At 44.3% G+C, this 22,575-nt stretch overlaps 1 protein-coding gene across 4 annotated transcripts; it reads right to left on the bottom strand.

The window, feature by feature from the left end:
• Positions 1 to 1,735: 1,735 nt before the first annotated feature.
• KIF4A (kinesin family member 4A) lies at positions 1,736 to 22,567 on the bottom strand. 4 transcript variants are annotated; one of them, XM_072876906.1, is made up of 31 exons: positions 22,469 to 22,567; positions 22,011 to 22,153; positions 21,807 to 21,921; positions 20,973 to 21,163; positions 20,588 to 20,680; positions 19,802 to 19,968; positions 19,455 to 19,549; positions 19,133 to 19,252; positions 17,750 to 17,925; positions 16,644 to 16,705; positions 15,810 to 15,945; positions 15,238 to 15,296; positions 14,918 to 15,023; positions 14,159 to 14,224; positions 13,678 to 13,863; positions 12,904 to 13,007; positions 12,456 to 12,600; positions 11,855 to 11,965; positions 11,012 to 11,095; positions 10,328 to 10,441; positions 9,923 to 10,078; positions 9,417 to 9,511; positions 8,836 to 8,965; positions 7,793 to 7,963; positions 7,283 to 7,390; positions 6,448 to 6,525; positions 6,255 to 6,356; positions 5,464 to 5,625; positions 3,983 to 4,102; positions 3,136 to 3,258; positions 1,736 to 2,548 (listed from the first exon to the last, which is right to left on the bottom strand). In XM_072876906.1, the coding sequence occupies exons 2-31, from the start codon at positions 22,131 to 22,133 to the stop codon at positions 2,363 to 2,365; spliced, it is 3,684 nt and encodes a 1,227-aa protein (XP_072733007.1). In that variant the 5' UTR covers positions 22,134 to 22,153; positions 22,469 to 22,567; the 3' UTR covers positions 1,736 to 2,362. The 4 variants fall into 4 exon arrangements, with proteins under 4 accessions (XP_072733007.1, XP_072733008.1, XP_072733009.1 ...); XM_072876907.1 differs by lacking the exon at positions 22,469 to 22,567 and adding an exon at positions 22,289 to 22,458; XM_072876908.1 differs by lacking the exon at positions 22,469 to 22,567 and having other exon boundaries at positions 15,810 to 15,942; positions 22,011 to 22,458.
• Between the last annotated feature and the right edge of the window lie 8 nt (positions 22,568 to 22,575).

The following is a 22,575-nucleotide window of genomic DNA, read 5'->3' as shown; positions in this document are numbered from 1 at the left end:
ACATACAGCGTCTCTGTCACACAGACACATATACATATATTAAAAAAAAAAAGTAAAAAGTTCTATGTATGGTATTTAATATATAATTGGGGCCCCCATTGCCCCCGGGGCAGCTCATCAGCGGCTGTTGAGCTCCTGGCTGCACCAACATGAAGATGCCCCGAGCGTGTCCCCAGCTGTGTCCCCAGGCGTGTCCCATGGCACCGGGCCTTGGCATGACTCACATCCTGGCAGGCCCATGCCGGCTCCATGCCCGCTGCGGCTGGCCGAAGCACGGCAGGGCTTGGTGCGGCTCGGCATGGCTTGGCACAGCTGGGCACAGCCCTCGCTGGCCCGGGCAGTGGCTCGGGGTGCCAGGCTCTGCCGGGCAGGCCCATCCCAGGCCTTGGGGCTTTGTGCGGCGCTGGGGGGGAACCGGCTCCGCCGCCTTCCTGCTGTGGCAGGGAAAATGCCTTCCTGGTGTCTCCAGCACAGCCCTTGCTAAACCCAGTGCCCCAAGGGAGGGAGCTGGGCAGTACGAGGGGATGACACTAAGGCAATGCTTCACCAAACCCCCATTTTTCTGATTTACAGCTTTTCTTCTTTTACAGCTACAGAGGGCAGAGTCCCTGCCCTGTCACACCAGAGGTGTAGCGGGGCTCGGGGCACAGGCAGGCGAGCCTTGTACAGCCGGGCTTCAGGTTCACACAACTCAGCCTCTTCCAGCAGCAGAGGCTAAATGAACCCCATCAGTCAAAGCAAACTGTTGTCCTGGGCAGCTGCTCTTCTCCCCTGTCTTCCAGCAAGGGAACAGCATTTGGGAAAGGCAGGGAGAGACCTGCCCCCTCAGCTGCTCCCCAGCCACCCCCATGGACTATTTCATCCTCTCTACAAGTAGAACAAGTTTGCTTAAACCACAGGCATTTGTTACCTTGCGTTTCACCTGCGCAAAGATTTGTTGCCTTTGTGCTGCATCTTTGTTCTTCTCATATGAAGTGATCCTGACTCACACTTTCCAAACCCCTGCATAAAGGAGGGGAAGGTTTGTAGGATGAGGCGGATGCCCTTTCACTGGGTCAAGTCCTCACAACTCACAAGCTTGTTTAAATTGCTTCGAAAGAAACATTTCACAACTTGTCTGTGGCCCAGAGCTCCTAGCATGGTTTTATCAGCGAGAGCACTGCAGGTAGAGCATGAACCCTACTTCTACTACAAATGCACAAGAGTTGGCAGAGAGCCCTGCTCTGCTCCCACACGGCCTCCTAAAGGAACAAGCTTGTAAGAGTGACATGTGCTCATTCACGGTCATACTCATTTTATTTAGGAGAAAGCATGCAGCTGTGTTTATTAAAGGCATGTCTGAACAGCTCCTCTGCAGCAGAGCCTGCTCAGCTTGCACTGAGCCAGAAGCCACATAATTGTTAATATTGCACCAAGCCCAAGAAGATAAAGATAGAGGGCTCTCGCAGCTCAGGGAAGGTACAGCATCAGTGCAGCATCCATCTGCAAGAGTAGGTCTGGCTTGTCACTATGACCCTTGGAGGAAAGAAAAACAACTTTTGTGACAAAAAAAAAAAGGGGGAAAGGAAAGTAGTAGTACCCTACTTTTTGAGTAAGGTTTGACAGAAAAAGATCTAGAGCTAGTCCTAGTGGCAGTCAGCACAGCAACTGCTGGAACAGCTTTGATTATGTTTTAATTGCAGAGATCCCAGAGTACCCAAGTGGGTTGTTGTACACAATAATGTAAAATTCAAAGTCAGGATTTTTTTAGTAGTTACTTTATTAAAGCTAGAAAACCAAGTTAAAATTACTACAGTATTCACATACGGCTAGCAAGTTTCTAACTTCATTGAACAAGGACAGAGCAGTGCCCTGAGGGGTACAGAAACACTGACCATTTCGTATCTGCTAGCTGGTTTAAGACTACAGACAGTGCCTTCTCAAGATCAAGCACCAGTGGATCTCACAGCAGCATGAACAGTTCCTCATGCTGTAGGGGAAGAGACAGTGCCCAGAGTTCCAGTGCAAATGCAAAGTTCTTTCAAGATTACGGATTAAACTGTACCCAACGTGTTCACAGCTCAGGATGAGGAAGGCAGCTGGAATGAGCAACCTGGCTAAGTCACCTCCACTCCCTACAGAAATTTCAGAGGAAAGTTTTACTGTCAGCCAAGTCCCACACATACAAATATTTACAAAGAACTGGACACAATCTAGCAAGAACTAGTGTTTGACTCCCTTGCTGACACCAGAAGCCGTCAGGCACAACAGTCATCAGGCTTTTGCTGCAGCAAGAGATCCCAACACTTTTTTTAAAAAGTCACCAGCAATGTGGTCTAAAGAAGCACAGCACAACCCAGTCATGGGGCATCTTCTGGGCTCGTCAGTCAAACTCCTCTTTGATAGGGGTACAACCTGAGAAGAAGCTGGTATTGTTGCTCAGCATTCTCTTCTTTCTCTTTACAAATGGCATCTGGTTCTCTTGGGACTCCTCATCTCTCTCAACCAGGGAAGCAGCAATGCTGGGCTTCTTCATGAAGACATCTTGGTCTGTGATATCTTTCAGGACCTATCAGAAAAGCAAGGAAGACAATTTTGGAGTTGGTCACTGCCCTGAAGAAGCCAGCTGGCTTGCACTGGAGCTTGGAGGCAGCACATGCAGAAGTTGCCAGGCCAGTGTCAAGAGTTGCTTAATTTCTTTACTCAAGTCAAAATTCTAAGGACAAATTCATGGGCTGAGCAGGAAGAGACAGCATTTGGAATAGTGTGCAGAGGGTACACGTGGGATAAGTGAATTCCTTTAGCCGAGGCAAAATTACAGCTGCCAAGTCAGAGTACACAATGGCTTAAGAACAGTAAGTTTGGATGTAGACAGATAAGGTTTAGCCCTGTGAGCTCCTCAATTACCAGTCTCCCTTTTATTGCTGGAAGGTGCAGCAGGGAAGTACGGCAAGCCTGTGTGGCAAAGTTTTCGTATGAAAACTTAAGAATTCAGCAGCCTCAAAACTTAAATACAAGCTGGCTTCACAGATGTAGTCTGTTCAGAATTTTCTAGCAGCAGTCTTGGTTGTTTTTCTTCTTTAAGAGCCATCACTAGCCATAAACAAGGTGTGCACACATTCAGGACCACTCCTTTCTTACAGCTCTAGGCAGTACCTTTGTAGTTGGTGTGATGCACACAGGCTGAAAGAAGGTCTCTCCTGCAGTCACTTCAGTGGGGTCTTCGAGTTTGAAGGAACCTTCAGAGTCCTTTGTTCGGTCCTCACACAGTGTGGCATCCTGAGGGGCAATACTATTTTGAAGCACTTTTACCACATCCATCCCTTCCTTTCCCACCAACAGCTGAAGAAATACTAGGGGTCCCTAAGCCACCTTCTCTCCAGTTGCAAAGTAGTTCGTAGTACAGGATGCTAGATGCCTGTCAGGCAACTGGTTTTGTAAAACAGTCAATAATTAAAGAATTACTATGGGAGGTCTCTGCTTCAAATCTCTAAGATCCAAGAGTAAGGCAGACATTTCTAGCAAGAGTTCTAACGAACATCAGTTGCTCGAGAACATTCCTGATGCCACAACCCCCTCCCCAAATTATCCCTTCCATTCTTTAAACAAACAAATGTGAAAATGAATTTTTGTGCCATCTGAAGCTAGATACAATTTTTATTTACTAAGTGCAAGAGAAAGACTTAAATTGTTTGTCTTCAGATTCATGGCTGACAACTGGCAGTAGGTAAATCTGTGACTTGGGACACCATGCAAATGTCTGCATTTAGTGCAAGAGCCTGGTACCACAGTGGAAAACTTTGTGCTCAATTACCACAGATAAACACTGAATTATGACATTTACAAATGTTTCAGAAAGGTACATAAGCTTTAGCTTGACAAACTGTGCATGTACGCTAACAGCACAACTGCTTATCTGTTCATCCAGCTTTGCTTAAACACGCAGCATAGTCTGGATGCTGGGTGCAAGCCCTTTTGCACCCACAACTGCAGCACTACTCACCGGAAGGCCAGGGTCTCTATTTCTGCATTTTGCTGAGTCACAGCTACAGCCTTCAGTGCAGCCCACCTTCTGCTTCCTGCAGCCACACTGTCTATTTCCACACCAGCCCTTGCAGGAGCACTAAGTAAGAGAAGAGTTCTGTGCAGAAAGAGCTTTGGTGTTTTATAGACTACCTGAAGCAATCTAAAGGACAGTACCATCCCCAAGCTGCCACGAACCTTTTATTGTTTCACTGTCAGTCCTGCATCCCAGGAAAAGAAACAAGGCCTCTCCACCTACAGAGCCACCTCTTGCTTCAGTGTCCCTGAAACAGGCATCTTGAATTACTCAGTCCCCCATTTCAGGTTATCCGAAAGGATGCCAGTTTCAGGGTCAGTTAAACAAGCTAACATTTGCACACTAGGAGGCAAACCTGAGCCACCATACCTAGGACCCTCCATCTAGATGGAGGTGACCCAATTTAGCTACTTCATGGCCTATCAGAGCAACAAATCTCTTTGCTAGTCTGGGTACATGAGCCAGTAGCAGACTGCACAGACCAGCTGCTCCAAGCTACAGTTCTGAACGGAGCAGTAATTTGCACTGGAGTTCCACTGGGCTACATAAATGAACTCAGGAGAGCCAAGCGTCAAGCACAAATCCTCCTTCCTGCAACGTGGCCGAAAATAATTCCCCCAAACCCAAACCGCTAATAGTACCGTAGTTCAGAATTTATCAGGTTGACAAGCTCCAGTGAAAGGAACTAAAGCTAGACCTTAAAATTCATAAGTTTTTCTGTGGTAACTGCTGACATGTTCAGTGTCACGCAATAGTGAAACATGTAATAATTTACCCCTCTGTGAAAGGGGAAGAAGAACACGTCTCAATGCGGGTCTAGCTTCATAGCAATTCAAGCCCAAAGAGGCCCATCGGTTCACAGTGAGTTGCATTCAGCACGTTCAAATCATCTCTTCCATCCCATCAGGAATTAACTGAGCAGCAGGCTGAAGCTTCAGGCCCCGCAGACTGATACAAACAGAAGAAGGAAGCTGAGGCTTCTGTCAGGACTAGGAGCCACAGTACAATACAGCAGGAACAGTACACAGGGATACATGACAGCATATCCCTTTTTTCCCCCTAAAATAGGCTCCATGAAGGAATAAAGTTGCTGCTAGGGTTCACTATTTTGCTGCTGTCTGAAACTTATAGGCTAGTTCAGCCACAGGTAGCAGGACAGAACACGTGTGTCTCATGGTAGATGACTCGTCCCGTGAAAAACTATTTAGGAAGGTGTTGCTGACTATAGACAACTTGTGCTCTTTCTGTCAGAATATGATAAATAACCAATGCCAACAGTACTATCATATTAAGGCTGTTCAGAACAACAATGGAGACGCTACAATCTCACTGTTGCTCTGTACACGTAACATACTAGATCCTTAGGGATACAGGCAAGTGATTCCCTTATAGGTAATAACAAGTCAAAGGTAACCACATCTTACCCCCATCACGCTTTTCTTTGTTCCTTTGACCACTTTTACCGGAACCCAGTCTGCATCCTCCGTCTCCCCTCCAGACTCCCCTGAGTCAGAGAACAGCTCCTCCATATCCATTTCTGGGGTTGGCACACGGGGTTTTGCTGTCGTTTGCCGGCGAGTCTTTGGCTATGCACAGAAGTTAAAAGGGTTGAGGCCCCAGAAGAAATAATAGAGGGTTTATATTTTATTAAGGCTCTTCAGAGTCCCACCACCACAGCCCCATTCCTCTCAGACAGCCAAGAAGGCTGTAGGGTTAGGAGACAAAAGATCAAATTGTCAGAGTGAAAAATTCAAGCAGTCAATTTGAACTGCTATAGTTGACAAATCCTTGGAAATTTAATAGATTTGTGTCACAGTCTTGACAAAGTAGTTTTAAATCACTAATTCCTCCCAGCACTAAGATTTGGCTCTTTTGCAAGGCAATGATTAAATTTTTTTATGACAGATGCCTTGCTCCATGATTCAGAGACTGGAAATGCTACAGAGAAAACACCTAGATTACTAGGGAGGATACAGAGTCAGACATAATTAGACAGAGGAAACAGGTTTGGGTTTTTGTTTGCCTTTTTTTAAGATCGAAAAACTAGTGCAAGCTAGTTTCAGAAGTATTCTGAAAACAGAAACCTTAAGGGCTGTCTGAAGTAGAGAACAGGCCTACTTCAATAAGAACAACAAGATTACTATTAGCCAACTTTAACTTCTGAAAAGAAGCCAGGTACAATACAAGCATAAAAACTGGTATGCAGAATCTTTACTTTGGGTGGAATATAATCAAAAGAAGAATCTGGGGACTCAGATGGCATTTGCCGAATGTGACGGAGCTTCTGTCCACTGGCAATTTGGAGGAGCAGCAGTTTCTGTTAAGAGGAACAAAAAAGTTAGCTTGGCAAAATACATTAAGCCAGCTGCCAAGAAGCTCTTATGACTTATGTCTGTACAGATCTCGACCTGTTTGAGAGTGTCGTTTTCCTGGAGAAGTTCTTGGTTCTTCTCACAGATCTCCCTCATTTTCTCCAGCTCTTCCTCCTGTTTGCAAGACAAGATGAAATCTGTAGGCTTAAGTGGGGGTAGCACAAGTAGTTGTTTGGGACAGATTTTTCTGTTTGGATCTTTCTTGCAAGATCAAAGGGGCTTCTTTGTATTCCCCAACAGGAGATCAGCTCTGGCTAATTAGGAAAGTCATTAGTGCTACTACCTTGTTTTATGCATAACACTGCCAATACGACAGAGAATTCGATCCTTTCAGAGTGACCGTGTAAGATCTGAAACTCCCTCTATTTCTAAGGCTTATCTCCAAATTAGGTGCACCTAGGACTGATTTTGCTTTAATACATCACTGAACATGCCCTTCCACAGGAGCTTGACACACCACTTAAGTCACTTAGCGACAAGACAAGGTGCAGCTTGTAACATGTCTATACGATCAAGCTAAAGTTCTTCCATTGCTGATAGCACAGTGGAGCTGTGCTCAGCAAAAGATTAGTAATAGCATGTTGAATATCCTAACTAAAGGTGTTCTGAGCACAGAAGTTTGCACGAGCTGGTCAGATCGTGGCAGGCCTCATTGCTGTACTTACATTTATTCAATGGAAGAAGATACAGAAGAGAAAGAAAACCACAGGCTTCTTCAAACCTGTATAGCAACTATCCCCTGCAACCAACTGAATCAAGCAATCTTAGCTACAAATGGACATGCTCTTGATTCTGCGCCTTCCTCACTCTAAAGCTACTATCCCAAGTAGCCCTAACGAGCACCCCCCCAAGCCACATCCAGACACTCTACCTGGAACTTGAGCCGCTCTTGTAGCTGTTTCTCTTGCTCACTTAAGGAATCTTCCAGTTTCTTCTCTGCTGCTTCTTTTTGCTGAAATTGGCTAAGCAGGTACAGAACCTAAAAGCAAGTTAATATAGCAGAGGCGAACAGGCATGAATTCCTAGAGACATCTGGCAGCCCGGGCATTAAAAGCCTTGACAATTTCAGAAAGATTCTTTCTGCCACTTCCAGCGTGATTCTGCCCTCATCTACTTTAAAAGTTATCTTGTGCACAAGTGTAATATCCTCACTTAAAGCATTGCGAAAAATTATTGAATAAAACAACTTGCGCAGGACAGAAGATGAACAGGGAGATTTCTTGGGCTTTTGTTAGCTATCCTGCAAGAGTCTAACAAATCTTCATCAGATATACAGCAACAGATTGGTTTCAGCACAACACTTTGCCCTTATCTCTGAGCAGATCTGGGAATCAGAGTCCCAAGACACAGGAGCTCTCAAGATATATATCTCATGTTTTACCTTCTCCTGGTGGTGTTGTTCCTGCACCAAAAGCTGATTTTGGAACTCAGCCTCCATCTCCGTTATGTGGTTTCGCTCTTCAATCAGCATCTTTTGTATGTCTGAACAGTTGGCTTTACTCTGCTGAAGGCTGCTCTCCAGCTTGCTTTCCTGCACTTTTGAGGAGACCAGCTGCAAGACAAAAGCAAGATGATTGCCTGGGTCAGTAAGTTCCATGTTTCATAATGTCTGTTGGGGCAGACATGCTTCAGTCTGAGGGCAAAACATTTCTGCCTAACTTCCAACCACCCTAAGAACTGGACTGGCCATCAGCAACAAGAAGGCTAGATGAGACGTTCAGAGCTAGACATCTGACAGCCAGTATGGAATGGCAAAACACATAGCAGGAAGTCTTGTTAACAGTTCTAGGTTAATCTCCTTTCCTGAAGCACTTTAAATCCAAGTATTGGGGGACCCCAAATGCTCTCTCATATTAGCTCCTTCATTCTTTTCCTTTAATTTTCAGGCACCAGGGACTGATACAAGATTCTGCCGTTCAGTTGCTCTTTCCTTGATTCCACATTAGCCCACTTCCTACTCTCTCCTACCCCCAGTCTTGTTCAAGCTTCTCCCATCCCAACATCCATTCCACTGCTTCCACTCTGACCTCAGAGAGTGGTCCCCTTGTTCCCTTGCAGATTGCCTACTTGTTCGGTAAGCATTTTTAGGTACTTTCTCTTCTCTTCCACTTCTGAAATTTGTCTCTTCCCTTTTACTATTCCCATGCAAGCCTCCTGTAAGCACAGCTTTAGCTGCTATCTCCAGGCCTGTGTCTATTCCGTTTCCCTCTTCCCTGTTCTTTTTGGATTTCACTCCCCAAAATGATCTACAGTACAGGAGAATATTTGAATCAGAAGTTGTAAGGGAAATAAGCCTCATTTGGTACAGCAGTGCTTTACCTGAATTAATCTCTGCTATCAGCCTGTTAGTCACTTCCTTTCGTTCCTGGCTAAGCACTTAGAGCCTTTGTTTTTAGTGATACATTAGGAAAATTCAGAATTTACCTCTCCAAGGAGATACTTCAAAGCACATTTAGCCTCTAGAATTGTTGCAATACTGTCCCAACGCTGTTTCACACGATCTCCATTGTCTGCATCTAGGAGTTTCTGCTGTAGATCTGCTATCTGAGCACTCCTTTGGAAGAACACACGTATTTCAGGTTACAACACAGGAGAAAACCTGGGCTAGTGTCTGGGGTAAAGTTACTGTTACCAGAATATTAGACAAAACAGTTCAAGTTAAAATTTTGACTGCTTAGTGCAGCAGCTGGAGTCTGCAATGCTATATCAGGGAGTTTCTCCTCCCCTCCACACTTCCAATTAAGAGTGCAGTGTTTCCCTCATACAGAGGTGCTCACAAACAGCTAAGAACAAAGCAATCTTAGTGACTGAGTAGTGTCCTCATATCCCCCATTTTGGAAAAATTCAAACCAGGAAAACCACATGGTCTTATTTAATAATTTTTAGTGTCAATGTATAAGTTATTTTACTTTCTCTTTTGTTTCACACAAGAGTTGTAGACAGAGATGAAAAAAAAAAAAAATGGAGGCAAGGCTGTGCAAATCAGCTTCGTCGTACTGCCTTACCTGAGCCCCATCTCAGTTTCCAGGCTTTCTATCTGCTTTGATATGGAAAGGTCCATCTCTGATGCCTGCAAATCTGCGAGGGAGTAGGTGCGTCTCTAAAGAATTACAGCAATGGACAGAAGTGAGCAATAGGTGAAGAACCACACGCAAGACTGGGCTTTCATTTACAGACATTTGAGCAAAGAGCAGCCATCCTATTATAAAAGACTCCAAGTATCTCTCTATAGCTTAAATTCCATTGCTCCCTCCCAAAAGGATAAAGTCTTTGATAAGGGCTGTGACCCACTCACATCCATCAGATGCATTGCATTAAGTAACAGGTTACTTCAGCAACTCTGTTCCCTGCCAGAGGACAGTAACAACGTTAACCCTTTCTTCCAGGAAGGGAACCATCTCCATCCCTACCTTCTGAGGGAAAAGGTCAAATAGGAGTGAATAAGAGTGTGACAGTACTTGCTGAACAGCCAGAGGTGTGGGACAGGGAAAGTGGCATTTCCCTCTCTTACCCGGAGCTTTAGAGGTGGGTTTTCCCCAGCCTCTTTCTTCTCTTTAAGCTGAAGGAGCTCCTGTGCCAAGATCTTTCTGTCCTCCAGAAGGTCTGCAAGGTGCCGTCGAGCCTCTTCAGTACTAACGAGAACCTCTACTTCGTTTGCAAGCCAGCTCTGGAGGGAAAAAACCCACCAAAACCCCAAAAAACGGGATAGTGGTTCACTGTAGTCTCAACTTCAGGACTGAGTCCTGCTCTGGAATGCCTTCACAGACAAACTGAATAATCACATTGACCTCCCTTAGTATGTAACCCCATGTTCCTCCCCTCTGCTCTCCAACCATCAACCCCAGCAGCACCCACTAGGTTAACAAAGCTAAGTTTGCCCATTGTTTGTTGGAACGCACACCACATTGTCACCCACTTTTACTCGTGCAGCAACTCCTTCCATTCCCCGATTTTGACTCTCCTTTCGCTTATCTGCAACCTCCCGTTGTTTCTGCAGAGCATCCTTTAAGCGCTTGTTAGCAGCTGCTGCCTGTAAAATATTTTACACAGAAGCTGAACAGTAGTTACTTCACTTAATCTCTAACAGTTGAAAACATGAGGCATTCACAATGCAAGCCAGACATTGAGACAGTGAAAAGAGAGTGTAAGGTTCATAAAACTTTTGGATTAATCAAAGACTAAAGTCCCTGACTTAGATTCTTTTTAAACCGGGAAGCTCAGCAAGAGAATCTGCTTCTAGGCCTAGAGGTAGAAGAAAGCACCTAAAATGGTTTCAAGATGCATTTCTTCTATACAGCCATCCTGAAAGAATTTTGAACTCAAGCTTATTTTATACTTTCTAGCTTGGGCATCCGGAATAGATTTGCCACAGCAGCCTGATACTCAAAGGGTAATTTACCTTTTAAGGAGCAGATTTAACTAGAATCCCTCAAAGGCTAAAGACAGAAGCATGGTGTTTTTCTACAGAGAAAAAAGCACCTATTTCCAGACCTCCAAACTGCTTTTAACAAGTTTCTGCATATCCTATTACAACCTCCAACCACACTTTGCAGACCTTTAGGAACTGATCAGGAGTTTCTAGCAGCTATTGGCTCCTTACCTCTTCCGTTTTGCGCCGAAGTACATTGGCCTGCTTCTCAAAATCTCGTTCTAGCTTAAGTAGCTCATATTGTCTTTTGCGATCCTGCAGGGAAATAGTGTTAAGACAGATGGAAAAATCATGTCACATTAATACCTATGGCCAGCTTCGCACTTCTTGGAACAGAATAATTACATTGCTGTTCTGCAATGCGAATGCTTCATGATAATCGTTTCACTCATCATTACAAGCTTAAGCCATGTAGTGCCTCTGAGAACAAATGGCTGTTAGGCTTAAAGTGGCTAGAAGGAGCTCCCCACTTTCCCTCAAAAAGGTTTAGGAGCCTGAAGGTTGTAAGAGACTGCAAACCAAAAGTTTACGACTTGGTGTCCCACAGCAATGGGGAGCAAACTTCTTGCAGTAAGAATTCCTGTGAGAGCAGGACTCACAGTACAGATGTTTGCTGTTCATTACACTTGAATGCTACAAGCCAGCTGGATTTCATTAACAATTCTCACTGTTTACCTGAAGATTCAATATTCCTTTGAAAGTTTAAATACCTCCCATTCTGTGGCCAAACCCTACAACTTTAAATACTTTAATATTAAATATGTTTGCCTTCTGCTTTAGAGCTGAATCATGACGACTGCATTGATAGTTTTAAGATTGCCAGACACATGCAAGTGAGTCAATTTATGACAACTGGTGAAAGGTGGCAGCCATATGAACTAATGTTATCTTCAAAGCATTCCCCAGATGTTTTTCAGATGCTTGCAAGTTAAACAAAGCCTTGCAGCAAACACTTTAATGATTTGTTTCACTCTTTGGAGGGAGGTACAGTTTGGGGGCTTATTGTATGCTCACCCGTTCTTTCAGCTGGATCACCTCCTTGTCCTTCTGTTGTTTCCATTGCCTGAATTTCTCAGCATCATCTTTCATTTGGCGCATCAGCTGTACTCTTTGGTTTTTCATTTCCTGAAAAACAGAAATGGCGGGAAGAATTGTCCAGTACTTGCATTCTGGGTAGTTTCAACCTACATTCCCCTAGCGTGTCTGTCAGGGGTGGAGAGTGGGAAGATGGGAAATATTACAGTGTGCTGCCCACTCAGAGTACATGCCTAAGGACACTCTCAAAGTGCTAAAACTCAGGAATTCATCTTTTAAGGCATAAATGGAAGACAAACACATGCACAGTATACACGTGGAAATCAAACCCAAGTCAAGTGATTTGACTCAGGCAATAAATTATCAGAATAGCCAGAAGACACTTTGGACTTCTTTTATTCCTCCAAGTTTCAAGAGCCACCTGCCTGTTGTATTACACCAGCAATTACACATAGCCAAAGGAGTCTTGCCAAAAACTGGTGTTCTCACTCTAACAAAACAGAGAGTGAGTGCCTTCTGTCTGGAAGCTGCTTTGTCTACACTGGAGCAGCCCTGAGAACTGCATGCTAGGGTTAGTTACCCTGATCTCCTGGTTCAGTTTGGAGACAGTGCGTTCTGTAGACTCCTTCAGTTTTAAGAGCTTTGATTGCTCGTTCAGCTTTTTCTTCAGCTCATTAATTTGCCCTTCCAACTCCTGAAGTCTTTTCCGACGCCGTTCACTCAGTCTGTAAAGAAATCACACTTTAAAAACAGCCCCCCTAATTACTGTTAATCTCGAACAAGTATTCTCCAACTTCAGAAACACCTTATGAAAACTTAAATCAATTCTCTATTATCATCTTTCCCAATGATCCTATCAGGCTTCTCTGCAATTCATACAACTCACATGGCATGTTAAAGGGATGCATTTGCATCAAAATAAGAGCTTTTACAAATAGCTGAAGTAAGTGCAAGACAATGAGTTTTCCCAGGTGCATTAACACAATTTTCAGTGCTATAAGCCACATGGCTCGCGTAGTCACTCTTACTTGGCTTGGTTGACATCCTTCTTTGCCATATGCAGCGCAAGGATCAGCTCCTCCTTTTCCTTTTGCAAAGTGCTGACCTCCAATTCCAGATCCTTGATATTAGTCTAGAAAGGACAAGAATAGTAAGCCTCCAAATAAAAACCTTGAAACTTCACTCTGGAGATAAAGCTTTAAGACAGGAGGCCTTGAGAAACCATGTTCCTTTCCAACAGGCTGTAAACCACCTTGTCTAAAAGCAGTACGAGTGTCAAAAGGGCTAGTCCCTCATACACTGAAATCGTAGTCGGTTGACAGAACTATTGTGACAAACTAAAAGTTATGATTGACCAATTTCAGAGATGGGAGATCCCAGCACAGCTAGTGAACAGGGGAAGCCAGATCTGCTGGCCATACTATGAGAGTTAACAGTGAAGTGCTTGCATTTTGGCTTAGTGTGGCCAAGCAAACCTCCGAGTAAAAAGCAGAGAAGCCCATTTCACATAGAACAGCTAGTGGCTAATAGCTTATTTCAGGGAAAAGACTGTCTTCTGGTGGTAGAGCTATTTGTGGGTAGCTGGGCATGGCCATCCCCCCCCACCTTCTCTGCTGACACCTGTAGTTAACTCCCTCCCATGCCCAAGGGAGCAGTGACCCAGCTTAAGGAAACAGTCTCAATAAGAACATGTTCATGAGAGGACAGATCTCCTCCCTTCCCTCCTCAGCACGGAGCGTCTGCATTAATTGGGAAAAAGAAACTGAACATATCCTTACAAGAACTATTTCAGAAGAGTTTACCTGGTATTGGGACTGAATGGGCTCCAGCTGACTATCATTCTGTGTCATTTTTTTGGCGAGCGCCTCTTTCAGAGCCAGGGCTTTATTCAATTCGAGCAGCTCTTTGGACATCTGTGCTTGACGGAGGGCATGTTGAGTGGTGAAGTCATCTGAGGATCTCTTGGTATCCTGGCCCATTTCTGCTTCCTGGAGGAGACACAGCAATGAGCTGGAGAAGCCAGTCAAAAGCTCTTTAACTATGTGATCACGGTTCCTGCAGAACACTTCAAATTCATTTTTTACATAAAAAAATAGATATTCAGAAATGAGAATAGGTTATTGATCTTGAACACATTGAGCAAATAAGAGCATAGAAAGGCAGCACATACAAAAGTGACACATATTATTTACCAAACATTTGGATTAGAAAACTAGCATAAGGACACAGATAAGAGGAGTGATGAGGGGATAAAACCACACCCCTGGTAAGGTCTGCACTTACAGCTGTAGCATCCTGTTCAGAGTTTGCCATCTCTGCAGCAGCTTCTATTGTGGCAGCACTTTCACTCTATATAGGACAAAGAGAAGAAAATTTTAGTAAAAAGTAAAAGATGAAGTAAAATGAAGCTAATAAGAATCTGCTGGCCTATTAGGACAAAGCATAATGTTATTCTCCTCTGTCCAGAAAGCTATCTCTGGAAAGAGGATGCCATTGTCTTCCTCCTTTAATAAAGTGAGCATACTCCTCCTAGACTAGCTGGACAAGGCAGTCTTTCTAGTCTTCCCTGAACTCCAGCATTTAGCAACCAGCTCCTCACAAGAGTAAGGAGTCTGGGAACAGGGGAGAACAGCAAAGTTCCTCAGTAAGACAAAGATTTGGCAACTTCTATTTAACAATTTCAGGTCCCTGCAATTTGGGTTGCTCATTACAACTACCAAGTTTATAACTTTCCTTCCAACTTTTGGATTGTAAATCCATGCTAGTCTCCAACTATCAGATTATTTTATGGAGACTCTTCCTTTTCCCCCACCACGTGCAGCCACTCAAGCACAAGTGGCCTTTCTGCAGCATTAAAAGCACAGCAGGACAGCTTGTTTTGAAGTGGATATCAAGAGTCATTTAATACTTGTAACTCCTGGGCTCCTTAAGCAATGTTTCTGCACAGTGGAATCTGCTGCTCCGCAGATCAGCAGAAGCACCCTAGGTTTCATTAGTAAACTTGCTTGGCACACTCTCTTCTCTCCCTGGATTCAGTCTTACCTGCAACTGAGCCAACACTTGCTGAAGATTGCGAATCACCTCTACGTTTTCTTTTAGTTCCTCATCTTCCACAGTCTCTACCAGCTTCTGCAGATCAAGCTTGCATCTGCAATGCAGATGTGGGATTAAATCAATGAGTATTAGTATTACATGGCACGTTTGTGTCACATGTGCCAATAAGGAACAACTTTCCCCACTGAACATACAAATGAGTTCTGGATGAACAAACACAAATGGACTGTATCCAGTTTATCCCACCAAAAACATTTAATGCTGAAAGACATTTCTTCAGCATGAGTAGGGTGTGGAAACAGACTTACACAGCATGTTGCTGAAGTTGCTCTAGTTTGGCATTCATCTTCTCATTTTCTTGTTCTGTCTAGGAGAAGTCAGAATTATACTTAATTGTAGGAAAAGCAAGATAAGAAACCAGAAAACAGCTAATTTATTTGTAGCAAAAGATATGTTGTCAGTCTGCAGCAAGTCAATGCACTGAAAGATCTTGCATGATCATTGCCACTAGTTTGTTTAGACTTAACACCCTTTTTCACAGGCATATACACTGCAGTGAATCAAAACAAAGCAGAGTGGAGGGGTGGGAAGAGGGAGGAGAGCACGCACATGCGCAAGTGCTGGTATTTAAAATACTAAAGCAACAGAAAAGCTGAAAGATTCAGGTCTACTTTTCCCCACTGAAGTCACCAGATCTACAGGCTCTGAGAGGCTTTTGGTTCTGACTACCTGATAGCTGAAGATTTGAAATAAACATGAAAGGAACATTAAAGAGAGAGATTCCTAACATGCCATTAGTACGGGAGCTGCTATTGCTTAATCTTCAGCTAAAAGGGGAAGTCATGCAACTTAAAGCTCTTCTTGGGTAACTGAACCTTACCAGAATGATCCTCTCCAGCATCTGTGCTGTCTGACCAGCAGCCTCACTCAGCCCTCTGCTCAGCTTTTGATTCTCCTCCAATAGCAACTGGTTCTTCTCCATCAGGGACTGAAGATTCTCTGACGGTGCCATACTACTAAAATATTAAGGACCAATTTGCTTGTGAACATGACTTTGCTAGAGCTTTGTAATAGCACTGAAATTACCTCCAAGTTTCCTAAATAACTTAAAATATAGGTTGTAGCAGATGAACAGAAATAACTGGAGGAAGTCTAATCTGAATTCAAAAATTTAAGTAATACAGCATACCAAAAGTAGACATTTGCAAGAGAAGACAACACTTTTGAAACAGTAATGCTGTTTAACCAACGGTAAGTCTGTAAACTGCATGTATTTGGCTTTTGAAACATCCTCAGAAGACAACACCTACACAATCCAACTCTTCCCTCCATTTTGTGCTTTTAAGAACAATGCAGATGGAGGTGCCCTTTATTTAGAGGCAGAGGGGTGAGGAAGAAAAGAGGGATGGATGGATCTGAGAAACAGATACTTAGTTAGGAGACATGGTCTAGTTCCTCTCATATTTCCTACAACTGATTTTTGCAATCTTAAGGGGTTTGCTACCAAACTAAGTGGCCCGTACACACATGGAATTTCAGTAAGCATGGAAAAAAAAAAGAACAAAAGGAGAAAAAAAATTGTCCCGATCCTATTAGAAAGCAACCAGTTTGCTCTACCCACACTCTACAGCACTGTCTGGAGCAATGGAGATTAGAGCCTTTGCTGGCATGTGACAGCCATCAGTTACATTGAGCATTAATCTACAAAGCTTACTTGAGAGACACTGGGAGGGTCCCTCCGTGGGCCTGCAGCAGTAACACCTGTAGCTGTTGTACCTAGAAAGACAAACAATTACTAGTTGTAAATCTCTCCCATATAGTAAAACTAGATGGTTGAAGGAACACTATTAAGATCCTTAGTCTTAATAAGAGTCACTTGCTCCACAATTGTCCTTTTACCATTGGCTGTGGAATCATGTTGCTACAGTATTTTATTGTATTTTATATTTTGCAAGTAATTTACTCCTAAGAAAAGCTACCTTCTCTTCATCAGGAATGCTCAGATCGGAGCACGTTAAGTCACCCACAGACAGTTGACACACTGTTCTGTGCAAGGTGTCAGAGACCTCGCTGATCCGAAGGGCAGGTCTCCCACTTTGCTGAACCAATGCTCTGTTGCTACCTTTCACATGAGATAAAGTCAGATTGCTTGCCTTCCTAAGCTACCTGAATATGTGATTTGAGTTTACACTATGTTAATAAACATTCACTAGGCTCTGGTGAACACTCCTACACAGTAAGCAAAACCACCTACTTGCTCTGTTGTGGAACAAGATTACTGAGTTTTCCTACGGAAAGGTAGCATGAAAGACTGTATCATACGCATACAGTCAAGTAAGCACAGCAAGCCTGGATAACTCTCATCGGTAGACAAGCCCTTGGGCACTTCTACCTTTGGGTGTAACCAGTTCTAGTTTATACAACTTATTTCCCTCTGAACCTGACCACATAGGAACACTCTTCACTTCCCACTCTGTGCTAGACATAAGCAAGTGATGTCAGCAAGGTAAGCATCGCTGTGTTTCTAATTTTGCCTGTAGCCTAATGGGCAGGCGATGATTTGTTCAGTGGAAGGGAAATGTAAATCACACTAACACTACTGTTTTTCTATGGCATGGAATAGCTGCTGTAGAACTACAAGAAATATTCATGTATTCCCTTTACAGCACTTACACAGCCATCTCAAGAGACAGAGAAACACATACTAAGTATTTCTGGCATATTTTGTGTAGCTAGGCATCCTGTCTTTGCTTGCTGTTTACTGAGCTTAGCACCAAAAGGATAGATCTGCTCTTCTCGCAGGAAGAAATTGCCCAGTACCTGCTGCTTTAGATGATGCAACTCAGCCGCCTGGGGATCAAGGTTGACAATTGGTTTATTTTTTATTTTTCTTGCTCTGTCAGCGTAACGCAAAGTATTTAGAGTTTCTTCTAGATTGGAATCCGCTGGGCTTACACAGGCAATCATGAGAGTGTGGCTGTTACCACCCAGAGAATCTGAGAAGGAAACCAAGGCATAATCAAAGCTTTGAGAGAGAGCAAGAATGACTAGTAAGATATCATCATTAAGATATTAAGACTGCATGAGTGCATCTCCATACTACAGCTAGAAGAAGATATCCAGCTGCAGTTTTGTGTCATCGTCATCTACTTTCTCCTCTGCCCCAGTCAGTACTATACTAAAGAGCTTTTTTTGAAAGCCAAAGTTCCAAAGTTATGTCTCCGTTCTAAGCACCGATGATTTCGCATCAGAAGCCCCAGTAATATTGTTGTCCTGTTAAGTAATTTCTGTAATTGCTGTAACTTCTCTATGCCATTTCTGGCATAGTTCTTTCAGGTTTTCCCCTCCCTTCTCCCACACAATAATACTCAAGACCTCCATGGATATCCAGACATCAGAATTCACACTACCTTCCAATTTAAAGAATTATTGGCTAAGAACATATTTGTTCAGACCATCAAGCTGCATGGCATTTTGTCCTTTGGTTTTACACTAACATATATTGGCTACTTAAAACTTTTGATCAGAAAAAAAAAGGCCCCACATCCAGCTCTGCATAATCCAGGGGTTTTTTTTAGATACATTCAGATACGGAAAATACTGAAGAGCGTAACTTTTTGTACCAAATTATTTAACTACCAAAAAAATTCCCAGTAAATTGCATTACCATAGCTATGCCCATATTAAAGGCTAATTTAGATAAAATGTATTAAAAGACCATCGCAACTATGGAAAAATAAGTCCCACGAAGACCAGGTATTCAGACTAAGAAAACAAAACATAAATATGATGCATGCAGTGAAGGCACAGAAAGCTTGAGCTTCATTCTGGTTGCGATATCCTCCAATAAGTAGCTATAATTAGGGTATAATAGATCTCTGCTTCCAGACTCCACTTCTCATCTTCTTTCTCCCCACCAAAAAAATGCACTGAATTTGTCTAGTTTCCTCCTCCTATGACATAGGAACCGCAGAAGAGCAGGACTCATTTATGAGTCCATCTCAATGCATTTGCAACCTACAAATAAGGGTACAGAAAAGGTCTAGCTTCAGTGAGAAGAGGAACTAAACCAATAAATGCAATCCCTTCGTCAACAGCAGCTACCGGTTTGAACTGTGGTTGTATGGCTGTTGGGGTTTTTTTGCTACTTTGTTTTTTAAGATGCATCTGTAGATTTAGGCTTTATCATCATCTGCCTCTTACCTTGCAGCAGTCTTGTTAACTTTGAGTCTCTGTAGGGGACAAAACCACCCTTTTTATTTTCATCACCAAGAGCGCTAATCACATTCCCCAGGCAGAGGAGACCTCTGTTTATGTTGATGCCTGCATATGAAGAGATAACAGTGAGTAGAGCCACCTCAATAGCTGGGAATTGGTCATTTCCTTGTTAAATAATTTAAGAAGGTTAAAAAAGCACATTATAAGGGCTAATTAAAGAACTGCTTTGCTTTTCCTGACAAGGACTCAATTTATTCACTCAAAAGTGGTAAGAAACCCAAGCTATACCAGTCCTTTTCCTACAGACCTTCTTTCAGTCTGTCTCCCTCAGCCTTGGTCTTCTTTTGTCTCTCAGAGCCAGCAAGATCAACCAGGTGCAGCTTGCAGTGAAAACTGCTGTTCCTATGGCAGAAATAAACTATTTTACTCTCTCAAGTAAACATGCAGTTAGGAAAGGAGCAGTCCAGTGATTACTACAGTTGAGCTACTGGGCTGAAAAATATATTTCATATCAGAGACAGCCAAATAAAGCAACCACCTTGACAGAAGCTCAGCTGAGTTCATCCAAGACCAAGAAAGAATGACAGGACTATGAAATTTTGAGTAAGTCTGACTCCTAACAGCTGCTAGGAGTGGCTGCGCGATCACACTTACTTGTCATTTTTCTTTTTCTGATCAATGCAAATGGTGAAGATGGCATGGGACCGTGAGGACTGGGAGTTCATTGCTGTGGAGGCCACTGTTCTGGAATTGTTCCCTTGCTCTAGGCAGGATACAGTATCTTGGGCACAGGTGACATTTCTTTCTGTTAACCCTACAATCTGTATCCAGGAAGAAAGCATCATTTACCCTCTCCTTCCTCTTCACCCCAACTTTAATCAGAAAAATTATCCTCTGTCTTGATTACAGCAGACAAAGTGAAGTCTCTGTGCAAATACACACTCACAAGAATCAGAGTCTCACTTCAAGCCAGAGGCTTGGTATGGATTCCCCCAGCAAAAATTTCTGCACTACCCTATAAGCACACATCTGTACAAAACTGCTAAGGAAATAACTTGGGCACTTAAATAGCTTCCCCTCAGGATCCCTTTGTGGCACGCTACTTCTGCCAAACTGAAGAGTACAATTGCAACAGAGTTTGAAATTTGTTGAAGGGACCCAAAGTCCAACATTCTCAGATATTCACCTAAATCAGCCTTCAAAAAAAGTCAGAATAGGACTTGCAAGTGGCTTTGTCATGAACATCTAACCCCACTGGTGTTACTTCGAGTAAACTTAAGGATCATCAACAGCTCAATTTGGAGAAGAACGAGGAGTTGTGATGATTTCAGATGCACTAATATAAAGCCATGCTCAAGGAATCAGACAGTTGTTACGCCGAAACATTCGTCCCGAGCCACGTTGCCCCCTTATGTACCCACATCTAATAGGGCAACAGACCTTTATGCCTTCTTTTGGATCTTCCCGTATACTGATTTGAGAAGACCGTTCTCTGGATGGGCACAGCAGGTCTAGAATATCCTCATTGTAGATCTGAAAGCATCAGAACAGCAGTTCAGAGTTCACAGCCTTGCAACAGAACAATTTGCATAAAGAAAGATGTAAAGTTACACTGAAATCGTGGCTAATTTTGCATGACATGCTATTCATTTCACCTTTAGAGAAAAATACCTAGGACTCAGAATCCAGTTCCTGACAAGACCTTATGTAGTCTTAGGTTTTGATTTAATAAATACCTATTACTTGAAGGAGGGGGCCTCATTAAAGCTCCCTTTGTCTGTAATTCATAACTTTATTATAGTTTGAAAATCAAAACAGCTTTTACCTCTAAATAAGAGACTTTGAGGACGAATTCCCAATCCTGCCTTTGCTCCTTCTCCTTAAATAGCAGTTTGATTACCCGAGGGATGACCCCCACGCTAGGTTCGTGCTCTTGATTGGCAGTGTAGGTACCTCCCATAGAGTATGTTTTTCCAGATCCTGTCTGTCCGTAGGCTAAGACAGTAGCGTTATACCCTAGGGGAACAAAGGGCGCCCAGATCAGTCACGCAGGAACCAGAAGAAACTTTGATGAGCAAAGCTGCTTTCTAGTAAAAGCATCCTTCCAGAAAAGCACTGCCCCTTGCCATCAGTTTACACAAGCACAGGTCGCAGTTCGCAACACCAAGGGAAAAAAAGTCAATTAAAAGCTCCCCAAAGCACAGATAAAATTATTATTCCAGCTCCTTTTTAAGCCTGCTCTGTTGCTTTACTAGAGTTCGTCATAGAAACATAGTGTAAATTCTCAGTCATCGCAGCTCCACCGTAGCATCGGTAACCGCTTCTGGTATTGGATGCTTATCAATTCATCCTATTATTCTTGATAAAATTCTCTTGCCTTACATAAATAGCTTCAGGAACCAGAATGACCCAGTGAACACACACAAGTCATTTTGATAGCCCTGTGGAGTACAACAGGTCGTAAACAGGTGAGATCTGGCACTTCTCACTAGAGGCTGGAGGCAGTGTCTAGATAGCACAGGATTTTATTTTCTGAGAAGATCAAAGAAGAAATGAGTTAGAACGGAGAATCAAACAGCACAGCGCCTTCTTCCACACAGCTGAGCCCACCGAACCCCCCAGTATTTTAAATCCGAGCTTGACCTCAATTACCACAAACCTTTGAAGATGCCACGTATGAGAGGGGCGACAGCTGTGTTGAAGACTTCCTCCTGCTCAACAGAAGGGTCGAACACATAATCATACGTGAACGACTTATCGTTACCTACGACCACCTGCGGAGGAGAGGAGAACGGGCAGCGCTGACTACGCCGCCCCAGCGCCCTGGCAGCAAGGCCCGGGGAGGGGAGGGAGGCACGGTTACCTGCGGTTCCCCCGGCACGAAGGACAGGCACATCTGGCACCCTTCGCTGGTCTCCTTCGGCACCAAGGGCCGGCACCGCAGGGCCACACGCACCGGGATCACCTTGTCATCTTCCCTCACCATCTTCGGTCGCCGTGGCCGCCCTGGGGGGGTGGGGGGAGCGGAGCCGGGTGAGGCCTCGCAGAGCAGCGCCTGGCGGGGCCCGGCGCCGCGGCCCGCGACCCCCGCCTGGGACCCCGGGGCCTAGTCCGGAGAGGCGCGCAGACCCCGCTACCGACCTCCCGGCCCGGCCCCGACGCGCCGCGCCGCGCCCAGCGGCAGACCGGGCCCGCCGGGCTCCCCGCGACGCCCGGGCCCCTCCGGGCGAAGGGGCGCGGCGACCACCAGCCCGGCAGCGGCCTTGCCTGAGGGGAGCGGCGCGGCCCCGAGCCTCCCGCCCCGGCGGCGGCCGGACCCACCTGGAGCCGCCGCTGCCCGTTAGCGATGGCGGCGCCGCAACCGCCAACATTCAAACCGGGGCCGCGCGCCGCAGCGGCCAATCGCCGAGCTGCGCGGCGGGGCGCGC

The sequence above is a fragment of the Ciconia boyciana genome, chromosome 12 (assembly GCF_034638445.1).
Source record: "Ciconia boyciana chromosome 12, ASM3463844v1, whole genome shotgun sequence".
NCBI classification, from domain to species: Eukaryota; Metazoa; Chordata; class Aves; order Ciconiiformes; family Ciconiidae; genus Ciconia; species Ciconia boyciana.
Note: the sequence above shows the minus strand (reverse complement) of the source record. Positions and strands in the feature narration are given on the sequence as shown.